The sequence below is a fragment of the Myiozetetes cayanensis genome, unplaced genomic scaffold (assembly GCF_022539395.1).
Source record: "Myiozetetes cayanensis isolate MyiCay16 unplaced genomic scaffold, myiCay2020 scf1, whole genome shotgun sequence".
Classification (NCBI taxonomy): Eukaryota; Metazoa; Chordata; class Aves; order Passeriformes; family Tyrannidae; genus Myiozetetes; species Myiozetetes cayanensis.
Window position 1 is genome coordinate 37,518,623 of NW_026086604.1, and position 21,661 is coordinate 37,540,283.

Sequence of the window (21,661 nt, forward strand, 5' to 3'; positions counted from 1 at the left end):
GTGTCTGAAGGAAGCAGGATTAAATCTGCACCTCCACAAATGGAACTGCCTGGTGAGAGTCTTCTGTTTTAAGTCCACAGCACAAGGAAAGCCAGAGGAGGCTAAATGGTGTTCCTTCTTCAGTTGCCTGAAGTGTGCGTTTAGATTCCTTCATCTTCAGGAGCTCTGGCAACATTTGTGCCATTTTAACAGCCCCAACTGAGGGGGCAGACATGAGGAGATTTGTAGTCGGAATCATAGATCAGTTTGGGTTGGAAGGGACATTTAAAGATCATCTAGTTCCAATCTTCATGCTACAGACAGAGATACCTTGCACTAGACCACAGTTGCTCAAAGCCCCATCCAACTTGGTCTTGAACACTTCCAGGGATGGGGCATCCACTGGGATGGGGCATCCTCTGGGCAATGTGTTCCAGTGTCTGCCACTCTGTAAATGGAGGTGCTGTCTGTCACACTGGCTCTTCTGAGCCACAGTAAGTGGCTACATCAGCTGTCTCTTGCTGATTCTTTCACCAGCTCAGCTCCCCCAGCTATCCCTGACTGCTCAGACAGAGCAGGTGTCATCTGCCAGTGCTTTTTATAGTCACGTGACTGCTAGTCAGTACTTTAGACTACTAGTCACCTGATACAAAGGAGGAAAAATCATTACTTATACTACAGTAATGGTGGCTCTTCCAGGTACATTTGCAGTAGAGGCACCACAAGTCATCTGTTGTCCTTCACACTGTGGCAAACCTGAGAGAGATTAGACTGGAGGATCCTGAGCAGCAGCAGGTCCTTGCTGCCTTGGGCTGCATTTGTTCATCCTTCTTCCTAAACCAGAATGCCAGTCTGTTTCAGCTTTCCAAATCTCTCACCATACTTCCAACTAGGATATCAACTTTTACGCGCGTATTTCTCTCCTGTGACTCTCCACCCTTTCATCAGCCGTAGCAAACCTTGCCAGCTCAATTTCCATCAACACCTGACCCCCTGAGATGGGAGCAGCAGGACTACAGCAGCCACGGAAGAGGGAGGTTGCCACTTCCCAAGCAGCACAGGGATGGCAGTGGTGTGTGTGATTGGCTTTTGCCCCGTGGTGTGAGTGAAGAGCAGAGTGGGAGCTGCCACTGCTGCAGAGCGCATGAGGGGGTGCGATGGTGTGTGTGGCACTGGTGGGGAGTCCTTAGCCTTACACCACTGCCTGGATGGACATAATGTCTTCAGAGGACTTGATCCTGTCCATGTGAGTATGTGCTCACCTGGGATCTGTGTGGACAGCACTTCTTAAAGAATCGCAGTTTCCGTAGGGTAAGTAACCGCTTTTCATTTTGTTTCCTTAAAGAAATATTTAAACCCTGGGATGACTCTGTCATACTATTAAATCCTTATTGCGTTCCACCATTATTGTGACTCAGATGTTTCTAGGATCCTTCCTCTGGTTTGAAACTGACTGATTTCAGGAATTGAAACTAGATTTAGTTTTTATATAAAAGGCAAAATGACAGATACTGTGTTCTCAGTACTGTGTTCTCATTATTGCTCTTTTATTTTGAAAGAAGATAACCATGAAACTTGCTTCCCTTTACTGTGCTTGAACACTCTTATGTATGATACGCAAGTTAGGAGGAGGCTTATTGGTTTTATTTGTGTAATGTCTTCTTTATCCTTTTAGCTGAGATATCATATGTTTTAAAATACTTTCAAGTGCAGCTATTTTCTCAGATTTTTAAATACGATCTGTGAATTTTGAAAAAAGGTTACTCTTTTTTAATATGAAAAAGAATAAATTTTATATTTATATTTTATAGTCTCTATCTTCTTTATTAGAGTTTTGGGGCTTTTTGTTTTTGCTCCTTATATGGTAGAAATTCAAATATTATCTAACCTGGAATTATCTGGGTGTTTGGAAAGTTAGCAAAATTAGTGCCACGCAGATGCTGGAAGTTCTGGTAAATTCTAAGAATTCTGACATATTATAGAAGTCATATTTTGTTATTAGTACCTAAGTGGGCTTTGGGCATGTGCACGTGACAGTGCATTTTGCAGGGTGATGCTTCTCTACTTCATGTGAGGAATAATCTGAGTTTTGTTATTCATTAAAAATTCTTCCTACCTCATATAATTGAGAAGCAGCTTAGGACAATATGACTGTGAGCAGTTACAAAGAGAATCGTACATCTTTGTCCAGTATTCTGCCTCAGAGATTTTCTAACACTAAAAGCTCCTGAGAAAGGTGGTCTAAAAATGAGCATTATCATGGACAGCTTTTGTATTCTCTGCATAAGGAAAAGTCTTTTCTCCAATAGCATATATATTGTTGCAAAGCATAGGAATTATTTCATTTTATCTTTTCACTTAATCCTGTCAAATGTAGTAAATGTGTTTATTATTCATACAAACTTATCCCCTTTTATGTGTATGTTGTTAAGCTCTTTAACTAATAATGGTCTTGTAGAAGTTGAGATCCCAGCTAACGTAGCTTTAGCACTGCTCTCATCTGGATTCACTGCATTGTGATTTTGCTGTATTTGTAAGGTAATAAACAAGAGTACCTGACTGTCCTCCTTCTTTCTCTTCAGCATTTTTGCTACATCTGGTGTTTATCTCACCTATTTACTTGTTCCAATTGCCTTGGTTTCCCTTGATTCAATAGTCTTTCCATGCCTCTACTGGCTTGTTTCTGAGAACCTGTGCTTTTTGCTAGAGCAACTTTAGATGTGTGGTGAGCATTGAGGACTATAAGCATTTAAGAGAAAATGTTAAATGCTGTTGAGAGGGCTTTATAATATTTTAGGTAGGATTTGGGGTTTTTGTTGTTGTTTGTGGGGTTTTCTTTTCCCTGAACAGAAAATAGTCTGTAAGTACAAATAGTGTATTTGTATTATGTTCCCCATGAGAACTTAGTCCATTACATTTATGTGGCTTTCTTAAATATTGTCTCCTTATTGTGAACTACATTAGCAGAAACATCTGGGGAATGAAGCTCTTCCTTTCTGCTGCAATAGCAGAAGATCTTGAGAGGCATTGCAGGTTAACTGATTTATAAGGGTCTTGCTGGGAGAGGGGGTCAGCATTTTCTCCCTTAAACAAGGTGATCTGGGGACTCCCGAAAGAGGTAAAGGTTGTGCTTATTAGTTGAAAACAGAACTTTCACTTACTGTTTGGGTACTGGAGCTGTTTCTGCCTCTTACCTGTATGTGCAAAGCCCCCAATAAATGCTTCTCAGCTGTCAGAGAGCTTCAGTTGGTTGCTCTGAAGCACTTTTGACACTAAGAGGTGTTCAAGGACACCTGTTTGCTCATGTTCATCCTTGACCAACAGAGGAGGCTGTGCAAAGCTGGACTTGGTATCAAAAGGAAGAATGCTTTCTGGAATGAATGGGAAGCAAGAAAGGAAAATGGTTTGTCTGTGGGGAAATGTTACATTACTCTGGGGCTGCTGCCAAATAACTTCAGCCTGCTATGCCACGTGGGGTATGTGCACTGTATAAGGCTTTGCCCTTATATATCTGGGAGAGCTGGACAGGATAAACCTCCCCATTACAATGAGGCACTGAGCATGTTTTATGCATATACCTGTGTCATTCAGTAGGCCTTCTAGCAAAAAAAAGGAAGACCTGCTGCAAATTTACAAAATTATGGTGGCAGGGAAAAGGGAGATGTAAGGGAAATTCCAGAACGGCCCTCTTGGTTTGCTCAGGCATACCTAGACTTGCCCTCTATTGGGATTTACTGCTAGCATGTACTTCATTAAGAGGTTTTATTATTATTTTTTAAATTAATTTTATTTTCCTTTGCAGGTCACCTTTTAAGCTGCTATTTCCTGTATAATTAAGCAGAATGAAGGCATTAGGTTCTAGTAAAGTTGGGCCTAATCCAGAATCTTCTCTTACTCGGTCCTTTCTGAGTAAGAAACTCAAGTCTGGGCCCAGCATTTTATGGTTTTTGCTGTTACTTCTAAATTATTTGTGGTTTGTGGATTATTTTTGTTTTGTTTTAACTTCACGAAAACTCCTTTGCTTTTGTCTAATTTTATCTCTTTATGTGTCACTGTCCAGCATAGCATTAGTTGAAATTATGTAAGTATACTGCAAATTGAAGTGCATAATTGCTACTGATAATGCAAGAATGATTCCTAGAGTTTATAATTAACAGTATATAATGTTCTGTGCATGGGTTGGATCTATCCCTTTTAACTTTTCCTTTCTGATTCTTTCCAATTCCTGGTCTTGCCACATCCCAGCCTTTATGAACATACTGGTTTCGCTGGAGTCTAGTCCATTCTTCCTTTTGTTTTTCAGACCAGTAAAAATGGGAAGTACTGGATTCTGGTTTCCTCCAAGAAGAGTCAGCGGAACTGGTTAAGAGCAAAATCTGAGGACTTTAGTGGGCAAACATCAGGTGTGCATTGAACAGAGGCTGCTTTAATCCTGCTTTAAGTATATGCTTCTTTAAAAATAGTATTATATATGAGCTTTTGTGTAATGTGTTTGTTATTTGATACTGCATATAATCATTCATCCTGCAGTTGTGAAAGCACCAGTAAGAATGGCGATTTTAAGTGATAATATGTTGAGGCACAAACAGGCAATATTACTTGTAAAATTCTTTCAGCTGGTCTTTGAAAAATTTAATATTTGAGGATCAGTGTTTTTTAGTTTTATCTCCATTGCTCAGTCTGTATATCCACACCAAAAGAAAAAAAAAAAAAAGGTTATTTGCTATTCAGAGATCAATACTGAATTGCTTCAACTGTTGAGAAATGGTACTGAGATAGTAGTGCGTACGTGGCTTTTAATAAAACGCTGTCATTGTCAAAGATTGGATCCACACTATATTTGTTCTAATGATGCATTTTTAAGGACACTTAAACACAGTTCAAAGTCAGCTTAATTAGTTTTGATCATAGAGGAACAAAACCCAAATTCTTCATCCCTGTGATTGTTCTGACTTACTTCTGGTACAGCAGCTAAGTTACTTGAAGTTTTAGAGAAGAAAACAATAATATTATATTGGCCTGAATATAGGATGGCCTCCAGCCTGAGGTGTGATCTTTGCATTGAGAGAGGAAGTGAGAAGTTGTCAGTTTTTAATTTTAACAGTTAAGCTTAATATGCTGTTCCACAACAAACACTGCTCTTGACCTCACAACAGACCCTGCAGATCACCCTTCTGCATGGCCTAATATCCTGCATCTCCTCAGCTTGGTGCACGTTAAATTCCTCCTCACCAGCCCTCAGTGTTACCAGCTCACCCCTATCCACATGTCCTTAGATATTCCCAACCCCCATGCAGGACTCCTTGTGCCTCCCCAGCCCCACAGCCCCATCCTGGTTCTGAGCACTGTCCCTCCCTGCGGCAGCTCATCCTCCCTGCCTGTATCTTGCCTGCTGTGCCTGCTTTCCTTGTCACTGGCTGGGCACAGAGTCCACTTGCTGTTGAGTTTTGGACCCAGCATGGTCAAAGTAGCCACACTCGCCTGCAGAAGCCGGTGGAGGCAGTTGCCTTGCCCTTTGACGCAAATGCTGACTGCCCTATCTCAGGCTCGGTGTGGATTTGGCAGGGAGGCAAAAGGGGCTGGAGTGCCTTCTTAACCCTGTTAAGGCTGTAAGTGCCCTAGCCATGCAGTGAGGGCGTGGCTGCTGTGCTGGCTCTGTGTGGTAGAAAAAAAGGCCTGTGTGAGTGTAGATCGAGTCGAATTTTTTTCTCCCCCCTGAATTTAATTTGCCAGGAGAGTTTAGGCTAAAACAAAGTTTCATTCTACATTCAGGCCAATATGCATTGAAGACCAGTGTTTGTTAACAGAAAAGCAAAATTGATTTTATTACCAGATTCTAATTAAAGCTTATATTGAAAAAAAAAGTATCTTTCAATCCACAAATATATCACAACTTTGATGGGAATCAGACCCTTCTTTTGATTACATTGGTGGCTTTATTGAAGTCTTTTGAAACTGGTCTTCATTTACTTTTATTGAAGAAAACTATTACTCCCAAGTCTCCAAACAACTGCTTCACTACTTATGAACTAGATAGTTGATTATGAGACAGAAAGTAAAATTAAGCTGATATTTTGAAGACCTGTGCATGTTCCCACTCGTGGAACTGATGTCTCCAGACTTCGTCCCACGAGTGTGAATGAGTCCAAGACAAGTCTGAAATCATAAGAGTCCCTAAAGAGACACCTTTTCTGGCACGGGGTATCTTTAACAAGGTTAGTGTTTCCTTACAAAATTTGAGGGATTAAAGGTGGTCTTACAAAACTGCTTGCTTAAAGAAGGTAGCATAGTTTAACCTGTCATTCAAGGACTTCAGGGTTGAAAGGAAGCAGATTTTCATCTTGGTGTGCCAGTACTTCTCTCCTTTTCTAAAGACAAGGGAAAAGTTACAGGGAGGAGGGAGGAAAAGGCATAGATAAAGACATAGTCAGCGTACACATTTCCAGTGGAGATCTCAGTCTGAAGATTTCATAAAATGCAGACATTAAAGAGGCACATCCCCTTCTCCGTCTCCCTGCTCCTTCAGCCTTCCTGTCCTGCCCATGCATTGAGGAAAACACAGGCTCTCCTTTCTTCTTGCTTTCTTCCCAGACCACGCTGGGTCTCCTGCAACAACCGTGTAGTTTTGCCACCCATGCACCTGGGCGCTGCTCTCCACTCCGGTCTTGAGCAGTTGACTCCCTCCGTCTCTGCTGAGCCTCAGCAGTGGGGAGAGGAGAGCTAAGCCAGGCCCAGGCTCCCTCCCAGCTATCCATCCTCCCTCGCTGCCAGCAGGGAAGAGCCCTGCTGGTTTGTTTCTCGGGGAGGTGGTGCTGTGCTGGAGCAGCTGCAGCCTGATGGTGCCTGCCCAGCTCCCAGCTGCCCAGCTCCACCTGTCCCGGCAGCTGCGGCTCCCAGCCCTGCGCTGGGGGCTGTGCCGGTGCATGGTTGCCGAGCCCCGGCCCGGCCGCGGCCTGGCCCTGCTGCCGCCCGGCCCGGCCGCTTCTCACGCAGCTGCCCCAGCGGAGACCAGAGTGGACAGCAGCTGCCAGCCCTGACACCGGGGCCAGGGGGTGGGTCGTGACGCTTTTGAGGGAGAAAGGCCAAATTCTGGGGCTTTCCAACCCTGCCAAACGCTTGCATTGAGTGCTGTCCTCCTGCTGTCCTCCTTGCCCCTGCTGCTGCAGACCTCACGCTGCACCCTTACCACAGCTGGTAGCACTGGGTTCTTGGTATCTGTAGTAGCAGTTGTGCTCCGATGATGAGGAAAAGCTGTCAGCCACCCCTGACAAAGGAGGGCTGTTGAGTGCCCTGTGATGGCAGGTGCCCAGTTGCCACTATATGATACCAGATGATGAATTCAAAGCTGTTTACCCAGAAGTCAGACACGAAGGTCATATCACGCACCTCCTGACACTGAAAACCTCTGATTTAGTTCACAGTTTGCCATGCCGCAGGGGCAGGACTAGGAGCCTCCATCCTGATCTGGCCTGAGTCAGAACACTTAGAGCCCTCATGTCTTGCAGGATAGCATGAGGAGGGTGGGGGTCTCCAGCGCTGGGCTGATAATTTGTCTCTAATCCATGGGATTTCTGTTGCCAATACATCAAGTCTGTTTGCAGAGGGCAGGTTTACAGGAGAATTTCACCTGGCATTAGCCATCACTGGCAATGCGTGCATTTTGCTAGAGTGGGTGCAGAGATGTCAGCGATCACAGGGGGGGAGGCATGCCTGAGGGAGAACACAAACTTTGTCCCCCCTACTGTCAGCATGGGTACTGCCGTGTTTTGTGCATGTTTTCAAACATTTTGAGGCTTACAGACTTTCACTTTGATAGCTGCGTGCGTGTATGCGTGCCTGCGTGCGGATGTCTGTACAAACACCACAGGCGCGGCTGTAATTCCTTTGAAATCCGAAGCTACGAAAAGGTGCCTGGGTAGGTAGGCTCTTTGCCTGATGCCTCCCTTAATCTGACAGAAACTTTGCTGTTCTCCAGCGGTGTTTGAGGGAGAGGTTGTGAGGTGTGATTTCAGGGCATATGTGGATCTGTTCATCCTGAGCAATGCGTTTTAAGAGTTGCAGCAAATAGTATAAAGAAACCTGCAGGTATTACATTAGACCAGCTGAACCTAGTTTTATTTTTAAGTTTTATTCAGAAGCATCACATAGCAAGTAAACTTCAAAATCTAAGTTTAGTTACAAACTAGTTGTTTCTTATTTTTTTTTTCCAGTCCCCTTTTGCTTTCTTTTACGACCACATGAAACTTGAGAAGCCATCTAAAGCTAAATCATTTAGTGGAGTTGGGCAATTCCCAAGTGTCCAACAAGAAGGCCTGGTTTAGGCTGCGATGGCCACTGTCATTCCTGGTGATTTGTCAGAAGTAAGAGATACCCAGAAAGTCCCTTCAGGGAAACGTAAGCGTGGTGAAACCAAACCAAGAAAAAACTTTCCTTGCCAACTGTGTGACAAGGCCTTTAACAGTGTTGAGAAATTAAAGGTTCACTCATACTCTCACACAGGAGAGAGGCCCTACAAGTGCACACAACAAGACTGCACCAAGGCCTTTGTTTCTAAGTACAAATTACTAAGGTATTAAACTCTATTTATCTTTCAGATTATATTATCTATTTTATGTTGGCCGTGTAAAAGTATATATTTCTGTACGCCTTCAGCTGATTGCAGAGAGGATGTGTTAATTAAAGTAGCCATTGGATTGTTTCTAGAATTCTAAATTACCTAAGTTTGCAAGCTAATGTCTTTGATTTTGTTTCTTAATTTGTTTTCTGCTTTTGTTTTCTGTTTGTTTTTGTTTTGTTTCGTTTTGTTTTTAATGAGCGTAGAATTTCCCTTTGTATAAGGAATTGTCACAAGAAAAAGAGTATGGACTGAAAGTTCTTTGGCTATGGACTTTTACACGAGTACTTTCATACTTGCCCATATACCCCTGTTACAGTAGCTAAAACCCACCAAAACTAAAGTGTCAATTTAAGAGAAATGGCTCGCGTTTTGCTATATTTAAATTTGTCAAAATGTCTTTGTAGTGTCATGCTTTCAGTTAAAAGGTTCTGTTGCAAAGCAGTCCTTAGTGTAGTATTTAGCTGCCATTAAAAAATGAGCACATGTGTTTTTTGATCAAAATAATTACTTACAGAATATATCTGTGTTTAAAGGCATATGGCTACTCATTCTCCTGAGAAAACCCACAAGTGTAATTATTGTGAGAAAATGTTTCACCGAAAAGATCACCTAAAGAATCACCTACATACACACAATCCCAACAAAGAGGCCTTTAAGTGTGAAGAATGTGGAAAGAACTACAATACCAAGCTTGGGTTCAAACGTCACCTGGCTTTGCATGCTGCAACAAGTGGTGACCTCACCTGTAAGGTATGTTTGCAGACTTTTGAAAGCACAGGAGTGCTGCTGGAGCACCTAAAAACTCACGCAGGCAAGTCATCGGGTGGAGTGAAGGAGAAAAAACACCAGTGTGAACACTGTGATCGTCGGTTCTACACCCGAAAGGATGTCCGCAGACACATGGTAGTGCACACTGGAAGAAAGGACTTCCTCTGTCAGTACTGTGCACAGAGATTTGGGCGGAAGGATCACCTCACACGCCACATGAAGAAAAGTCACAACCAGGAACTTTTGAAGGTCAAAACAGAGCCAATGGACCTTCTAGATCCCTTTACCTGCAATGTTTCTGTGCCTATTAAGGATGAGCTGCTTCCAGTGATGTCTTTACCTTCCAGTGAACTGACATCAAAGCCATTTACAAACACTTTGCAATTAAATCTCTACAACACTCAGATTCAGTCCATGCAGAGTTCTGCATCTGCACACCAAATGGTTGCCACATCGTTACCATTGGGAATGCCTTGTCCAATAGATATGGAGTCTGTCCACCCTTCTCACCAGCTATCATTGAAATATCCGCTCGGTACTACCTCATACGCAATTTCTATGCCTGAAAAAGAACAGCCATTGAAAGGGGAAATTGAAAGTTACTTAATGGAGTTGCAAAGTGGTATGCCTTCTTCATCCCAGGATTCTCAAGCATCTTCATCAAAACTAGGGCTGGATCCACAAGTAGGGCCACTAGATGATGGGTCTGGGGAAGTTTCCCTTTCCAAGGGCTCTGTTCCTATTAGTGAACCTCTAAACGCCCCATCATTGGACTTTTCTCAGCTGTTCAACTTCATACCTGTAAATGGCCCTCCCTATAATCCTTCTGTTTCAGTGGGAAACCTCGGAATGAGTTATACGCAAGAAGAGGCACATTCTTCTATGACTCAACTTCCACCACAAACCCAGGATCCACAAGATCCTAGCAATAGTATAGGTCTTGGGTCTCTGCACTCATTGTCAGCAGCTTTCACAAGCAGTCTAAGCACAACCACCACCCTACCACGATTTCATCAAGCTTTCCAATAGGATGTACAAAGCTGGCTTGTTACTGTCTATTTGTAGAAATGCCTTAGGTGACCATTTTTAACTTAGTGCCTACTATAAGACATTATAAATTCTCTGCTTTTGTACAGTACCAATCTCATGAAGCCAGTAAGAAATTTAAATTAACTTTTTTAAAATGTTTTGAAAGTGTTTATTCTCAGCTGTGTTTACTTTGGTTTTTGTTTTGTTTTGTTTTGTTTTTAAACAGTCTCATTGTATTGTTTTCATATTCACTGCCAATTTACACATTTAAAATGTTCAGTAGAAGGTCATCCCAAGCAAACTCTCAACACTCATCCCTTTTTTAGAAAGTTTTTTGACCATACCAGCTATTCCGTTTTGTTGCTGTCAGTGGTAGAACCGCCACTTTTAACTTTTAATATATTTTACTATTTGCAAATAATCCAGTTAAAATATGTATCACAAATATTCCTGAAGATTTGTGAAAAAAATCTCCAGTCCATTTCCAAACAAATCCTCTTCCCAAATGGTGACACATCTGACCCCTTCTGTAATGACAAATCTAAATTTTTTAAATAAATATAGAATTCAGATTTTTCTGAAAACTTGTGTGTGTATATATAGAAGTCCATATATACACATGTACATATATACAGCATTTTGACTTGTATTGAAGTCATTATAAAAGTTGTTAAGAATTTTGCCATTTTGTGGCTTAAATTTTTGTGGCCTGTTATGGATAACAGAAAAAAAAATTAATTTACTTTAATTCTCTAAAATTATGGCTGAACAGAATTTCAACAGAGATTCTCTGCTTGCCTAATGTTTGACAAATGTTTCAAGTTGAATTTGGAACTGTGTTGTTATGCTTTCATGACTCTGGTATAGGGAAACAGGCAAAATTAATGGCTGATCTTGAAATATAAAAGTGTTGTAATGTAGTAATGCAGAATATTTTGTTGCAGTTTTTGTTTTACTTCTTAACTTGCTGTTTTTTTCTCTTTAGTAGCATAGAAAGAGTACTGCATAGGAATCTTCCAGTAGTGTATTCACATTTGTAGGCATCAGTCTTCTCCCAGCTGCCACCACCAAAGGGTGGATCAAGTCCAGCCAGAAAGTGTGTATCTATTTTCAGTTCAAAACTAGTGTGCAGTCAGAGAGTGAATGTAAATTTGCAGCTACCAGGTTTTTTTTTGGTTTTGGTTTCTTTTTTTTTTTTTTTTTTTTATTGGAATGATCTTTTCAGTTGTGTTACATGGTGTGTTATGTCCTCCTAAGCAACAAGTTAGATGTTAATCACACTTTCTACACCTGGGTACTTGGTTAGGGACTTTTTGCCCGTTGCCAAGATTTAAAGACAGGACTCTTAGGAGTGAAGTAAAAGCATATTGCTTACACCACTTTTACCTAATGCAATATATTCTATTCCCCAACCCCTAATAACCAAAAGAGGAAAAAAAAAAAACCTAAAAAAAACAACCAACCCTGTGATGCATAAGAGCAAACTAGATTTGCTGTAATTCAACAATAACATTATTTTCCTTGTCATTTTTGTACAAGGAATTAAAAAATAGAAATCAAGTACATTAGTGTCTCTCAAACAATAACGAGGATTCATACAAGGTTTTAAGTGGTTAAACTAAATATACTTCACAGAAACAAAAGTTGCTCCCATTTAAGGAGCTCATGCTCCGGATGTTTTATCAGTAGCTCCTACTGTTTTTTTTTTTAATTCTAGGAGCAATATGCAGGTGTAGTTTTACTATTTTATACATATGTGTATTTAAATTTTATTACTGAAAGATAACATTTTTATAAATGTGTTTGTGTTCCAAAGGCATTAAAATAAGGATGTATTAATAAGGAAAATACCTTTTGAAATTCTGCAAACTACTCCTAGATTTTGGGGTTAGGAGCATGTTATCTCAAAGTGGGCTTTTAGCTCTGCTTCACAACTGCTTCCTCTGGTTTCTGTGAAACGGATTGCTCACTTACTTACATCTTTAGTTGAATGATTTGTTCAATATTGCTTTTTTTCCCTTCACCTTTCTAAAGGAAAGAAAAACACAGATGAACAGAGCACAAAGTGAATGCAACCGAATGTAACTCTAGTTTAAATGAGCAACCATAATGCATCAAGAAAAAACTTGGGTTTATTCTCAATCCTTTTCATCAATCTGAGATGAAGATAAATGGACTTGTCTCCTCCAGTGTGTTATGTCCCGCGTGGAGCCGAGCATCTGCGACTCTCTCTGCAGCAGAGGAAAGCTGCGAGTGCTTGTCATCCTGCAGCTGGCCCAGCGGTGAGACCAGGCAGCACTGCCCATCCTGGGTAGCCTCTGGCTCACAAAATTTCCAATCCCAATCCGTAGCCACTGTTTATCAGTCTCAGTTGCCGAACGACTTGAAAACAAAACCCAACAGACACTTTGCCAACACTCGCTTCTTAGTGTGTAGCCAGAGCCCTTACTACTACTTCGTTTGTGCCTTAGCTTCCTGAAAAGGGATTGACATTTCACTTTGGAGTTAGATGTACATTTCACTTGAGAAATAGGGACCTCAGACAAGATATTGAACCTCATTCAGTCAGGGTTTCAGTGGGTGGGTGCACCTGGCGTGCTTGCGGCTGAACTAGGATGTAGGGTAAATGTGGAAGCAGACTGACCCTGTAAGCAATACCACCACCACCACCGGAGTGCTTTTGAGCATCACTTAGGCAGAGTCAATATTGGCCACTACTAAACCATCAGTTTTTAAACCCCGTTTTTTTTGATTTCAGATGAATTCTTGGCGGGAGGGGGGAGGGCTGGCTGATCATGCACCACTCTTTGTGCAACTTCTAAACTTCTAGTGAGGTTGTTTTGGTTTGGTTTTTTTTTGTTTTTTGTTTTTTTTTAATATATATATTTTTGTGTACTTGTTGCTTGTGCTTTATTTAGTAGTAAATTGTGGAATAGAGTGATTTATTGTTAATTTGGCAGTAGCGGTTTTTAAAAACCATATACTGACTGAAACATGAGCCAGAGCTGATTGCTTTATTAAGCTAATAATGAATGTTAAGAGTACATATTTTCAGGATCATTTGCCTAGTGAGCTAAACTTGTATTATAGGCCAATATTTTTTAAAATAAAGCTTGGTCAACCTCTATGTTACACATATTACAAGATATAGCACTTTCAAAAAGAAAACCTAAACCTTTTAAGAAAATTTCTTACAGGTTATGCTTTTTATTATAAAACCTTTTATTATAATTTGTTTCAAGTGCCATTAGATTACATATATGTAGGCCTTTGGTATAATGCTTTGTGTACAAAATGGTAGACATTGTAATTTTAAACAGGTACATTTTTACAGTGTTTTCTTATCAATTTGCTATATTGCACAGAACCAGTGTGTCTTTCTTAAGGGTTTTACAATGGTTTTTACTAGGTTTACATGTTTCAAACTACACTGTCTTCTACTGCCATTTTGAATACCAGTCAAAAACAAATAGGAGTTTGTCCTCTCCGTTTGCAAACTGTGTCCTCTGGAGTTCTGGATGGTAAACTATGTCAAAAATGTTTAACATGCAGTATTTGATACAGATTTTTTTTATCGTGTCCTATCATTGCTATGCTGCTGTCTGAAGTTAACTTAGGGCCTGATCCTGCATCCATAAACGTTGAGGGCAGCAGGATTGCATCCTTCGTTATGTCTGTCTCATACACTGGTTTAGCAGCTTCTCCTGTATTCTTCTCAGTCTATAGATAAGCCTCTGAAATATATGTACTTCTCTGGTATGTAGTAAACCATATAGGCTTAGCTGCCCATCCTGCATCCTCCCAGTGTACAGTTAAAACCACAGCTTACTTAGCATCATGCTCAACTTACGAGTAATGCCACAGTAGTTCAAAATGTGTTTGGGTAGTCCCAAAGCTTTTATGCAATAAGGGTGTCTTACTTTTGTTGGAAGGCAGTGTCTTTTGATAACAGTTATCTAGCCCTGGAAGTGACACAGAACTATTGCTAATCATATGTAAACACTTTTCAGTATAAGCTTCAGTGGTACAGTTGAACCAGAGTGAATGTTTATCTCCTCAGAAACACTCCTGCAATATTGTTATATTGGATCATGCTGCTAATGTAACTTGGGATACAACTCCTCTCATGGTGCTACAAACCTCCCTGTCTCATTCAGATGTATTTTTACCCATAGAAAAAGAGGACTATACTAGACCTATAGTTGTATGATATATTTTTATACTGTGACTTAATTTGTCATTAATGAACTTTGTGCAACACCACAATGTATTCATATGCACTTGCAAAAGTAAAATTTTGGACATGCAAATTTAAACGCTGACAAGCCCAGCTCTTGTTCACAAAAATAGGTGACTGCTAGTTAATGTTAAATGCAGGCTTTTTATATGGTGTGGAGTGAAGAACATACTATATGTTATTAAAAGCCTTTGGATTTAGACAAAAACTGGGAAAAGTATATTGGGGGATGATGACACACCCTAACCTGAGTCGAATTGCTGAAATTATATTTTTAGCTAGTGGAAAAATTGTTTGGACTTGTATGCTAAAATGTTTTTAATGATAAAAGTTTTGAGTCAAAAAATAGAGAAAAAAAAAAAAAAAAGAACACAGAAAACCCTGCATTCCAGACTGAATTTGTATATGTTTCTTGCATTTAAAATTTGCTATCCTGTGATATGGGAAATTGAGTTGCTTATCATGTATATGTACTTTAAAATGTATTCACAAACTACTGTTGTATTTGTATAAAATATAGACAAAAAGATTGCATATATATTTTTGTGTATAAGCTCTGTAAAATAGCAATCACATTATGAAGCTGCAGCAGAACTTCATTTTAAACATTCACATCCAAAGAAACAGACTATTTATTGTCCACATACCCTGATTATAAAATATACCTTGCTGCTATTAAACAATAGTGCTGCAGCTTCTTGTGGCCTACAGTGTTATGTTTGCTGTACAAAAATATGTGAACTCCACAAAATATATCAATAAAATTACAGAATGGTTTTAGTTAATGAATAACTTATGCCTGGCATTTCAATAGTTAATCTTGATCTGCGTGTTTGGAATTACAGAATTACATCCAGTTTTGCTGGGTGTAGTTATTCTGAGTTTGCAAAAGCATAACTGTTCTTCTAATTTATGACTGGTAAAATGTCAGTTTTTCAGAAAATATTAAAGCATAAATATCCGCATTTCATGATTTCAACAAGGAACAAATGGGACGGTGCTACTGTGTCTGTGACAAGACAGATCTGAACTGAAGGAAGCAATTGAGCTTGCCATCAAATTGCACTTTGAAATGCTGTGAGACACTGGAAGGTGAGTGTGGGGGTTCTGTAGTGGGACCACTCATTTGGGAGACATAGGTGAGTGATTCTCTGTCGTTTCAGATTAATGCAAATCATTTACATCGATTATTATGGTTTACAGGACAGACTTTAAGGGTGTGGCATGTGCTAAGCACAGTATGTGGGTTTCTTTCTGCTGTATTTCCAGGAGAAACTCCGTTGCTTTGATCCCATAGTTCTCCCATCTGGCCGTGACAGTGCCGAAGAAGTCAGACTGTAACGCGTGGGGGAAGAGGTGCCTCGCAGCCAGACGAGCAGCCTGCACACAACTGCAGAAAGTTCCCTCTCTGCTAATTCCATGCAGTTGTTCCCTAGCATAGACTGTCTGACAGGAAAGTAAAAGACTAGTATTTCACATTTCCTTGCTTTTTGGAACGCATTTTGTTAACATCTTCAGCCTTGTCTGTACTTCCCTGCTTTTGAGTTCCCTTCTTCTCTGTGTCTTGACTTTTAAGATTTGTTGCTGTAACCCAGTATGAGATAAATGATTGTAGAGAGAGTTGTTGGCTTTTACCTTCTCCATATGCAGACATCTTTCCTTTCTTGTAATCCCTACCTACCCCTTTTCCTCTGAGCTGACTTATCACTTCTGTGCCACAGGTTTCTAACTTGTTTGAGAGGGTTGGCCTTGTTATATTGAGAGTCAAGAGCTCTACAGATGCTCTATGATAATAAATGCTCTGCAAAACCATTTATAACCACCCACAAACACACGCCCCCTCGCCCACAACCCCTCGAGAGAAAACCCTCCCATCATAGCTGGTCTCACCTACTGTTACTTATTAACATGTCATCCTTCCATATGGACAGCCTCCGGAAACGCTCTAGAAACTCCGTCAGCCTCTATATTAAGTGGAATGTGATTGCACAGATGATATCTGCGTTATATCCAGAGATCCCTTTCTGCAGTCTTTCCAGAGTTGCTTTGTTAAATCAGAGCCACAGGCATCTTCCCTTTTCTCTCTTGTGTAATCTTCCCTTTCCAAAACTTGCATAAGAAAGTACAGAAAAATGGTCCTTCAGTATCCTCTATACCTGTCTCTCTGTCCTTCAGGAGTGGAAGAGTAAGATTATTCCATTTTTCCCCTTCACCCTCCCTCATTTTTCATGCCTTCTTTTCCTTCCCACAGATAAGCATGCCCTGGGATAAAGGTTGTTTTTTGACAGAGAAAAGCTGTGATGCAGAGCTACTGCTGAACTAGCAAGAACTGAGCAGCTACATGCTGTTGGCTTCCTCCGCTTTGCAAATCAAAACATTGTATTAAATCGGACAGAAAGTAAGTTTTACAAAGTGGCAGCTGCAGTAGTTGGCACAGCGAGGGTTGGTGATCACAAACAGGCAGCAAGTAGCACAGCAAGATAAGCTCTATTACAAAATTTAGTCTGAACTTAATAGTTTGAGAAGTGTATTGGAAGATTAACTGCTGCTCATTATTATGAGTTGGGGCCTTTAGCAAATAAACAGCAATACTGTATTTCTGTGTTTTGAGCAACAGTGAAGATAATAGCATTGAAAATTACAGACCCCAGCAGTAGTGTGAAGCTTCAAGTTCCTGCTTATGTGCTGTATCCCAGGTCATTCAGTATAAACTTTCTCTACTAATAAAGGTATAACATCTGGCCTGCTATTTTTATCTTTATTTGTTGTAATGGCCTGTGTGTCCTCAGGAAATTAACGTTTTCAGAGGAGTAAGTATTTGTAAAAAATACAATGAGCAGTTCTTCAGTGTCATCATTGAACAATCTTGTCTTGTTCGGATATACTTGTATCATAAAACCATCAACTATAGAGCTAGTTTGCCTCAGATGGAGCTGAAGAGACATAAGGTATCCACTGAGCAGTCTGAAAACAGGACTATGGTAATGCAGTCTGTGGCTGAGCTGGAAATCATTTGAATTGATCCCTTGATAGTTTACCCATGGGACTGATCCTTACTGTTGTACAAAGAAGAATGGCTTAGTGTAATTTTCATATAAATCAGTCAGATCTCTGCTTGATGTGTGTTAAGTAATGCAGAGAACCTGAATAGTCATAGTCTCTAAAAATCAGTACACTGCTTAAACTTTTGTGTATGTATGTGTATATATATATATCTATATATATATATATACGTTTGTGTGTACATGTAGACATGTATGTGTGTATGTATGCATGGGAAAACACCCATGTAAGATGGAAAAATTGATAAATTGTTTTGTTTTGGTTTACTTCAAAATGTTTAACTCTGAAGAATGTTAGTGTTTTACAAGTCCAAAGTGAGTCATGCTGTTTGTTAAAGTATCCCCTAGTTAACACACTGTGTGGTTTCCCATGCAAGCTGGAAGAGTTTCTTCCAAATACTTGATTAATCTATGAGAGACAGCGATTTATCTAAGGAGCGCACAGACTCCTGCAAGGAAGGTGTTTGTCAGCTGTCCTTGTGTAGTACTAGATACAATTTTAACAGAAAAGTTCTGTTGGCTGTGCCTCTGAAATTAAACTCAGCTCTGGCTTACTGGCTTTTGTGTTAAACTGTTACACGCATGGTCGTGGGTAAATCCTTAAGTTCCCTCACAAGTACTTATATTGAAAATAAAAACAAAATATGGGCTCTATATGGTTAAGGGGCATGCCATAAGTGAGCCATGTCTGAACTGTAACATAGGAATATCAGATATCAAACGTTCATGACAAATAAACACAGACTAAACTCCCAAACTTTCTGAAGTCAGTCCTTGCCTGAAAATTGTCTTCTCTTATTTTGCCACTGTCTGGCTCCTTATGCCAATAAAGTATTGCAGGGTTGCCCCATAGTTTATGTGCTCTCTTCAGCTTAGGCATATTTTTCTTCAGCAGTATTTTTACAAGAAGCTTCTGCTTACTCACTGATGAAAATTTATGAATTGTAACAATGTACTTGAACTGTATAATCCATTTTAATCAGTCGGGTTTAAAAACCCTTTAATTTACAGGAGCCTCTGAGAATTTGCTGCGGCCCACCAGAGTTAGCCAGGCCATCATTTCAGAGCCACCAAATTTAGCTGATCCTCTTGCCCCTTCCCCTCTACAACTCTGCAAAGAGTTGGTGTTTGCAGGAAGGTGCCACATTTGCTATGGCAATGTATTTAATATACAGTCATAGAGCTGGGCATGATCTGTGTTAATGGGACTGTGCAAGCTACTGGGAGAGACTGACCCCTTTATGCATCAGTCCTAGGCATCAGCATTAGATCTATGTACCTGGGGAAGCAGCTTCTCTCAGCACTATGCTAGCACTAAAACTACTCCCTGGGCTCTTTGCTGTACGTGATTAAGTTTTCTCATTAAGCACTGAAGCTATTTTCTAGTCCTTAAGCTACAAGTCTCATATTCCACCACTATATTTGGCATCTCCCTGTGACCCAGCAAAGTCAGCTTTGCTCCAGGGGCAAGACTGCAAAACCCATCTTGGACAATTTGGCTGAAAATACTGAAATTGCCTGCCATGTGATAACAGTCAACCTGCCAGCATAGGTGTCTGTCTTTGCATGGCCAGAAAATACTGCTATGAGTGAGAGCCTGTATCTCACATTTCATTGTCTTTATCCTTAAGTTAAGGTTCTCTTAGTTTGTTGCAAGGTACTCTTTTGAAATTGTGATATTAATCTGCAGCAGCAGATCCCAGGTTGTTATCCCTGATCCACCTTGGTCACTGAGGCCCCAGTAAATTAGCTGTGAAATCTCACCTGCCTTGCCAGTGCCTCCAGTTAAAACCTCAGTGTGTTCAGGTAAGGAGAGCCTTTGCTTCATGTTCTTGAACACATGGAGTAACCTTTCTGTGGAGGAAAAAAAGCATCAAGCAGCTGTTTGGCAATGTGTGTTTGAAACTTGATCTTATTATTTATAAACTAGGGCTTAACCTTTTAAAATATTTATTATTATTATGTCTCAGCAGTAAAATAGCATCAAAGTTCTTGCAGATGTATTTTTTTCTTTGCATTTGGGTTTACCTCTCACTGCTTTAAAGAAAACTTGCTTATATTTGCTGTTCCAAGGTGTCATTTGTCTCACCAAAACAGCCAAACCCTGAAACATGAACTGGATTCTTTTCTGACTTGTGCTTTTAGTGTAAAAAAAAAAAAAAGTTAATCAGTGGCCTATCTTCAGAGAAAGCCTTGTAGGGACTGGCTCCAGATAATGGTATCACTTACACCTGTGCAATTGATCATATCAGAACTCCTTTCAGGCAACTCTGAATATCATTTGAGATCTGTGAGTTGAGACTGGAAGCAACACTTGGACCATGAAACACTATGTGTGTAAGGAAAACGTAGGTTCATCATCAAATTCCAAACCGAGATCACAGGAACTGACAGTAAATGGAGAAAAACAAAAAAACCCCAAACTTTTATTTGAAATAGAGGGGAAAACCTCTCAGAAGTCACTAAGGCACAGGCAAAGAACTGTCTTGCTTATAGTAGGACTGTAATTTAAGTCCTGAAGAGCTACATTTGGCTCCTTTAGCAAGATTACAAAGTAACTTATTAGAAACACAATGTATTGTAAAGTAGTTCTTGGAAGCCTCTGGATGGCCAAGCCTTCAAGGGTTTGTTACATGGTACACCAACCAAATGTACAAAGAAATAAAGTAATGATTGTGGAGAAGGATATATACTCCTAAACTCTCTGAAATCAGTTCCAATTCCCAGTTCTGTCTTTCGCCTGTTTTAGACAAAATTGGCTGTTAACCACAAGAGCGATGTACCTTGATCAAAATTAAACTCTGATTTTTGGTATGTGTCCTGTCGTACATCCATATCAGCTCTTTAAGGCCCTTGGTATTGCACCTGACTTCTCCTCTCCAGTGACCAGACAAACAGCAGCAGTAACTAACAACCGCAACACAAAGAGTTTCTATATTCCTGATAAACAAGTGAAATATAAACGGAGGAACTGAGTGAGACTGATATTGTATACCTTCTCAGCCAGAAGCACAGATTAGGCTGGGCAGCTGATGCAGCACTGGATGCACAGGTATGTTTTACTTGCAGCACACAAGCTTGGAACCAAATCATCCTTGCTGCAGGTTATTGTAGCTGCAACATATTGCAGCCCACAGGGCACAGACTGTGCGTTTCCCTCTTGTCACTTGTAAAAGTTCCTGTTGCATTTTCTGCCAAGGAGTTCTGGTTCCTACAGCTTCTTTTTTCCTTGTGGAAATAGCAGTGCAGTGGGAACAGTGTGGTTGGAGGTTGCTGTGGGTTCCCTGGGGAAGGGTGGCTGGGAGGGAAGGGGCAGCTTGTCCCCAGCAGCCTTGCTCCCTTCTAGAAGTGGCTCCTCAGGCCTCGCTGTGTTTCCCTACTCCAGCCTGTGATAATGCTGGAGCTAAACAAGGCTGTGAAGTGTGGCAAGGATGTCCTACAGCAGTTGTGTCTCCTGTGATGTCACTGGGCCAAGTCATCAACATATTAGAGGAAAATAATGTTTATTCTTAATAAAAGCCTGCTTGCATTTTAATCTGATTTAATTGTGTTCACACTGAAAGGCACTGGATGTTCCCTTGCTTTGTCCACAGCAGTAAGTTTGAGATGAGACAGTAAGTTACATTAAGACCGTTCCTGTTCAAAAATTCAGTGTATTCCCCAAGAACAATACCACATGTCTGCCATGACAGGGGCAAAACAGAAATGTTTCTAACAGAAAAGGGTAACAGGAAAATTATCAACAAAGGGACAACTGAAAAAAGTGGACATAAAAGTTTGGATATAATAATATGGAAGGTCTGGTATACCCTTCTGAATGAGATTTCAATAGAAGAAATTTGAGAACAACCCTAATTCTAACCCTCTGTTTTATGAACATAGATTTCACTACTGTGTTCTGTAGCATTCTGAATCATCAGATATGCTCCTATAGTTGTCAGCTTAACAGGTCTCTTCATCCATGCATCC

At 40.5% G+C, this 21,661-nt stretch overlaps 1 protein-coding gene across 2 annotated transcripts in view; it reads left to right on the forward strand.

The window, feature by feature from the left end:
- Positions 1–15,568, forward strand: part of PLAG1 (PLAG1 zinc finger) — a 51,486-nt gene extending 35,918 nt beyond the window's left edge. The window contains exons 2-4 of one of the 2 annotated variants that reach the window (XM_050330903.1): positions 4,283–4,382; positions 8,190–8,548; positions 9,130–15,568. In XM_050330903.1, coding sequence (XP_050186860.1) covers positions 8,307–8,548; positions 9,130–10,393 — 1,506 coding nt within the window. In that variant the 5' untranslated portion in view covers positions 4,283–4,382; positions 8,190–8,306 and the 3' untranslated portion in view covers positions 10,394–15,568. The remainder of the gene's footprint in view (positions 1–4,282; positions 4,383–8,189; positions 8,549–9,129) is intronic. The other variant, XM_050330912.1, reaches the window with a different exon arrangement.
- Positions 15,569–21,661: the final 6,093 nt, after the last annotated feature.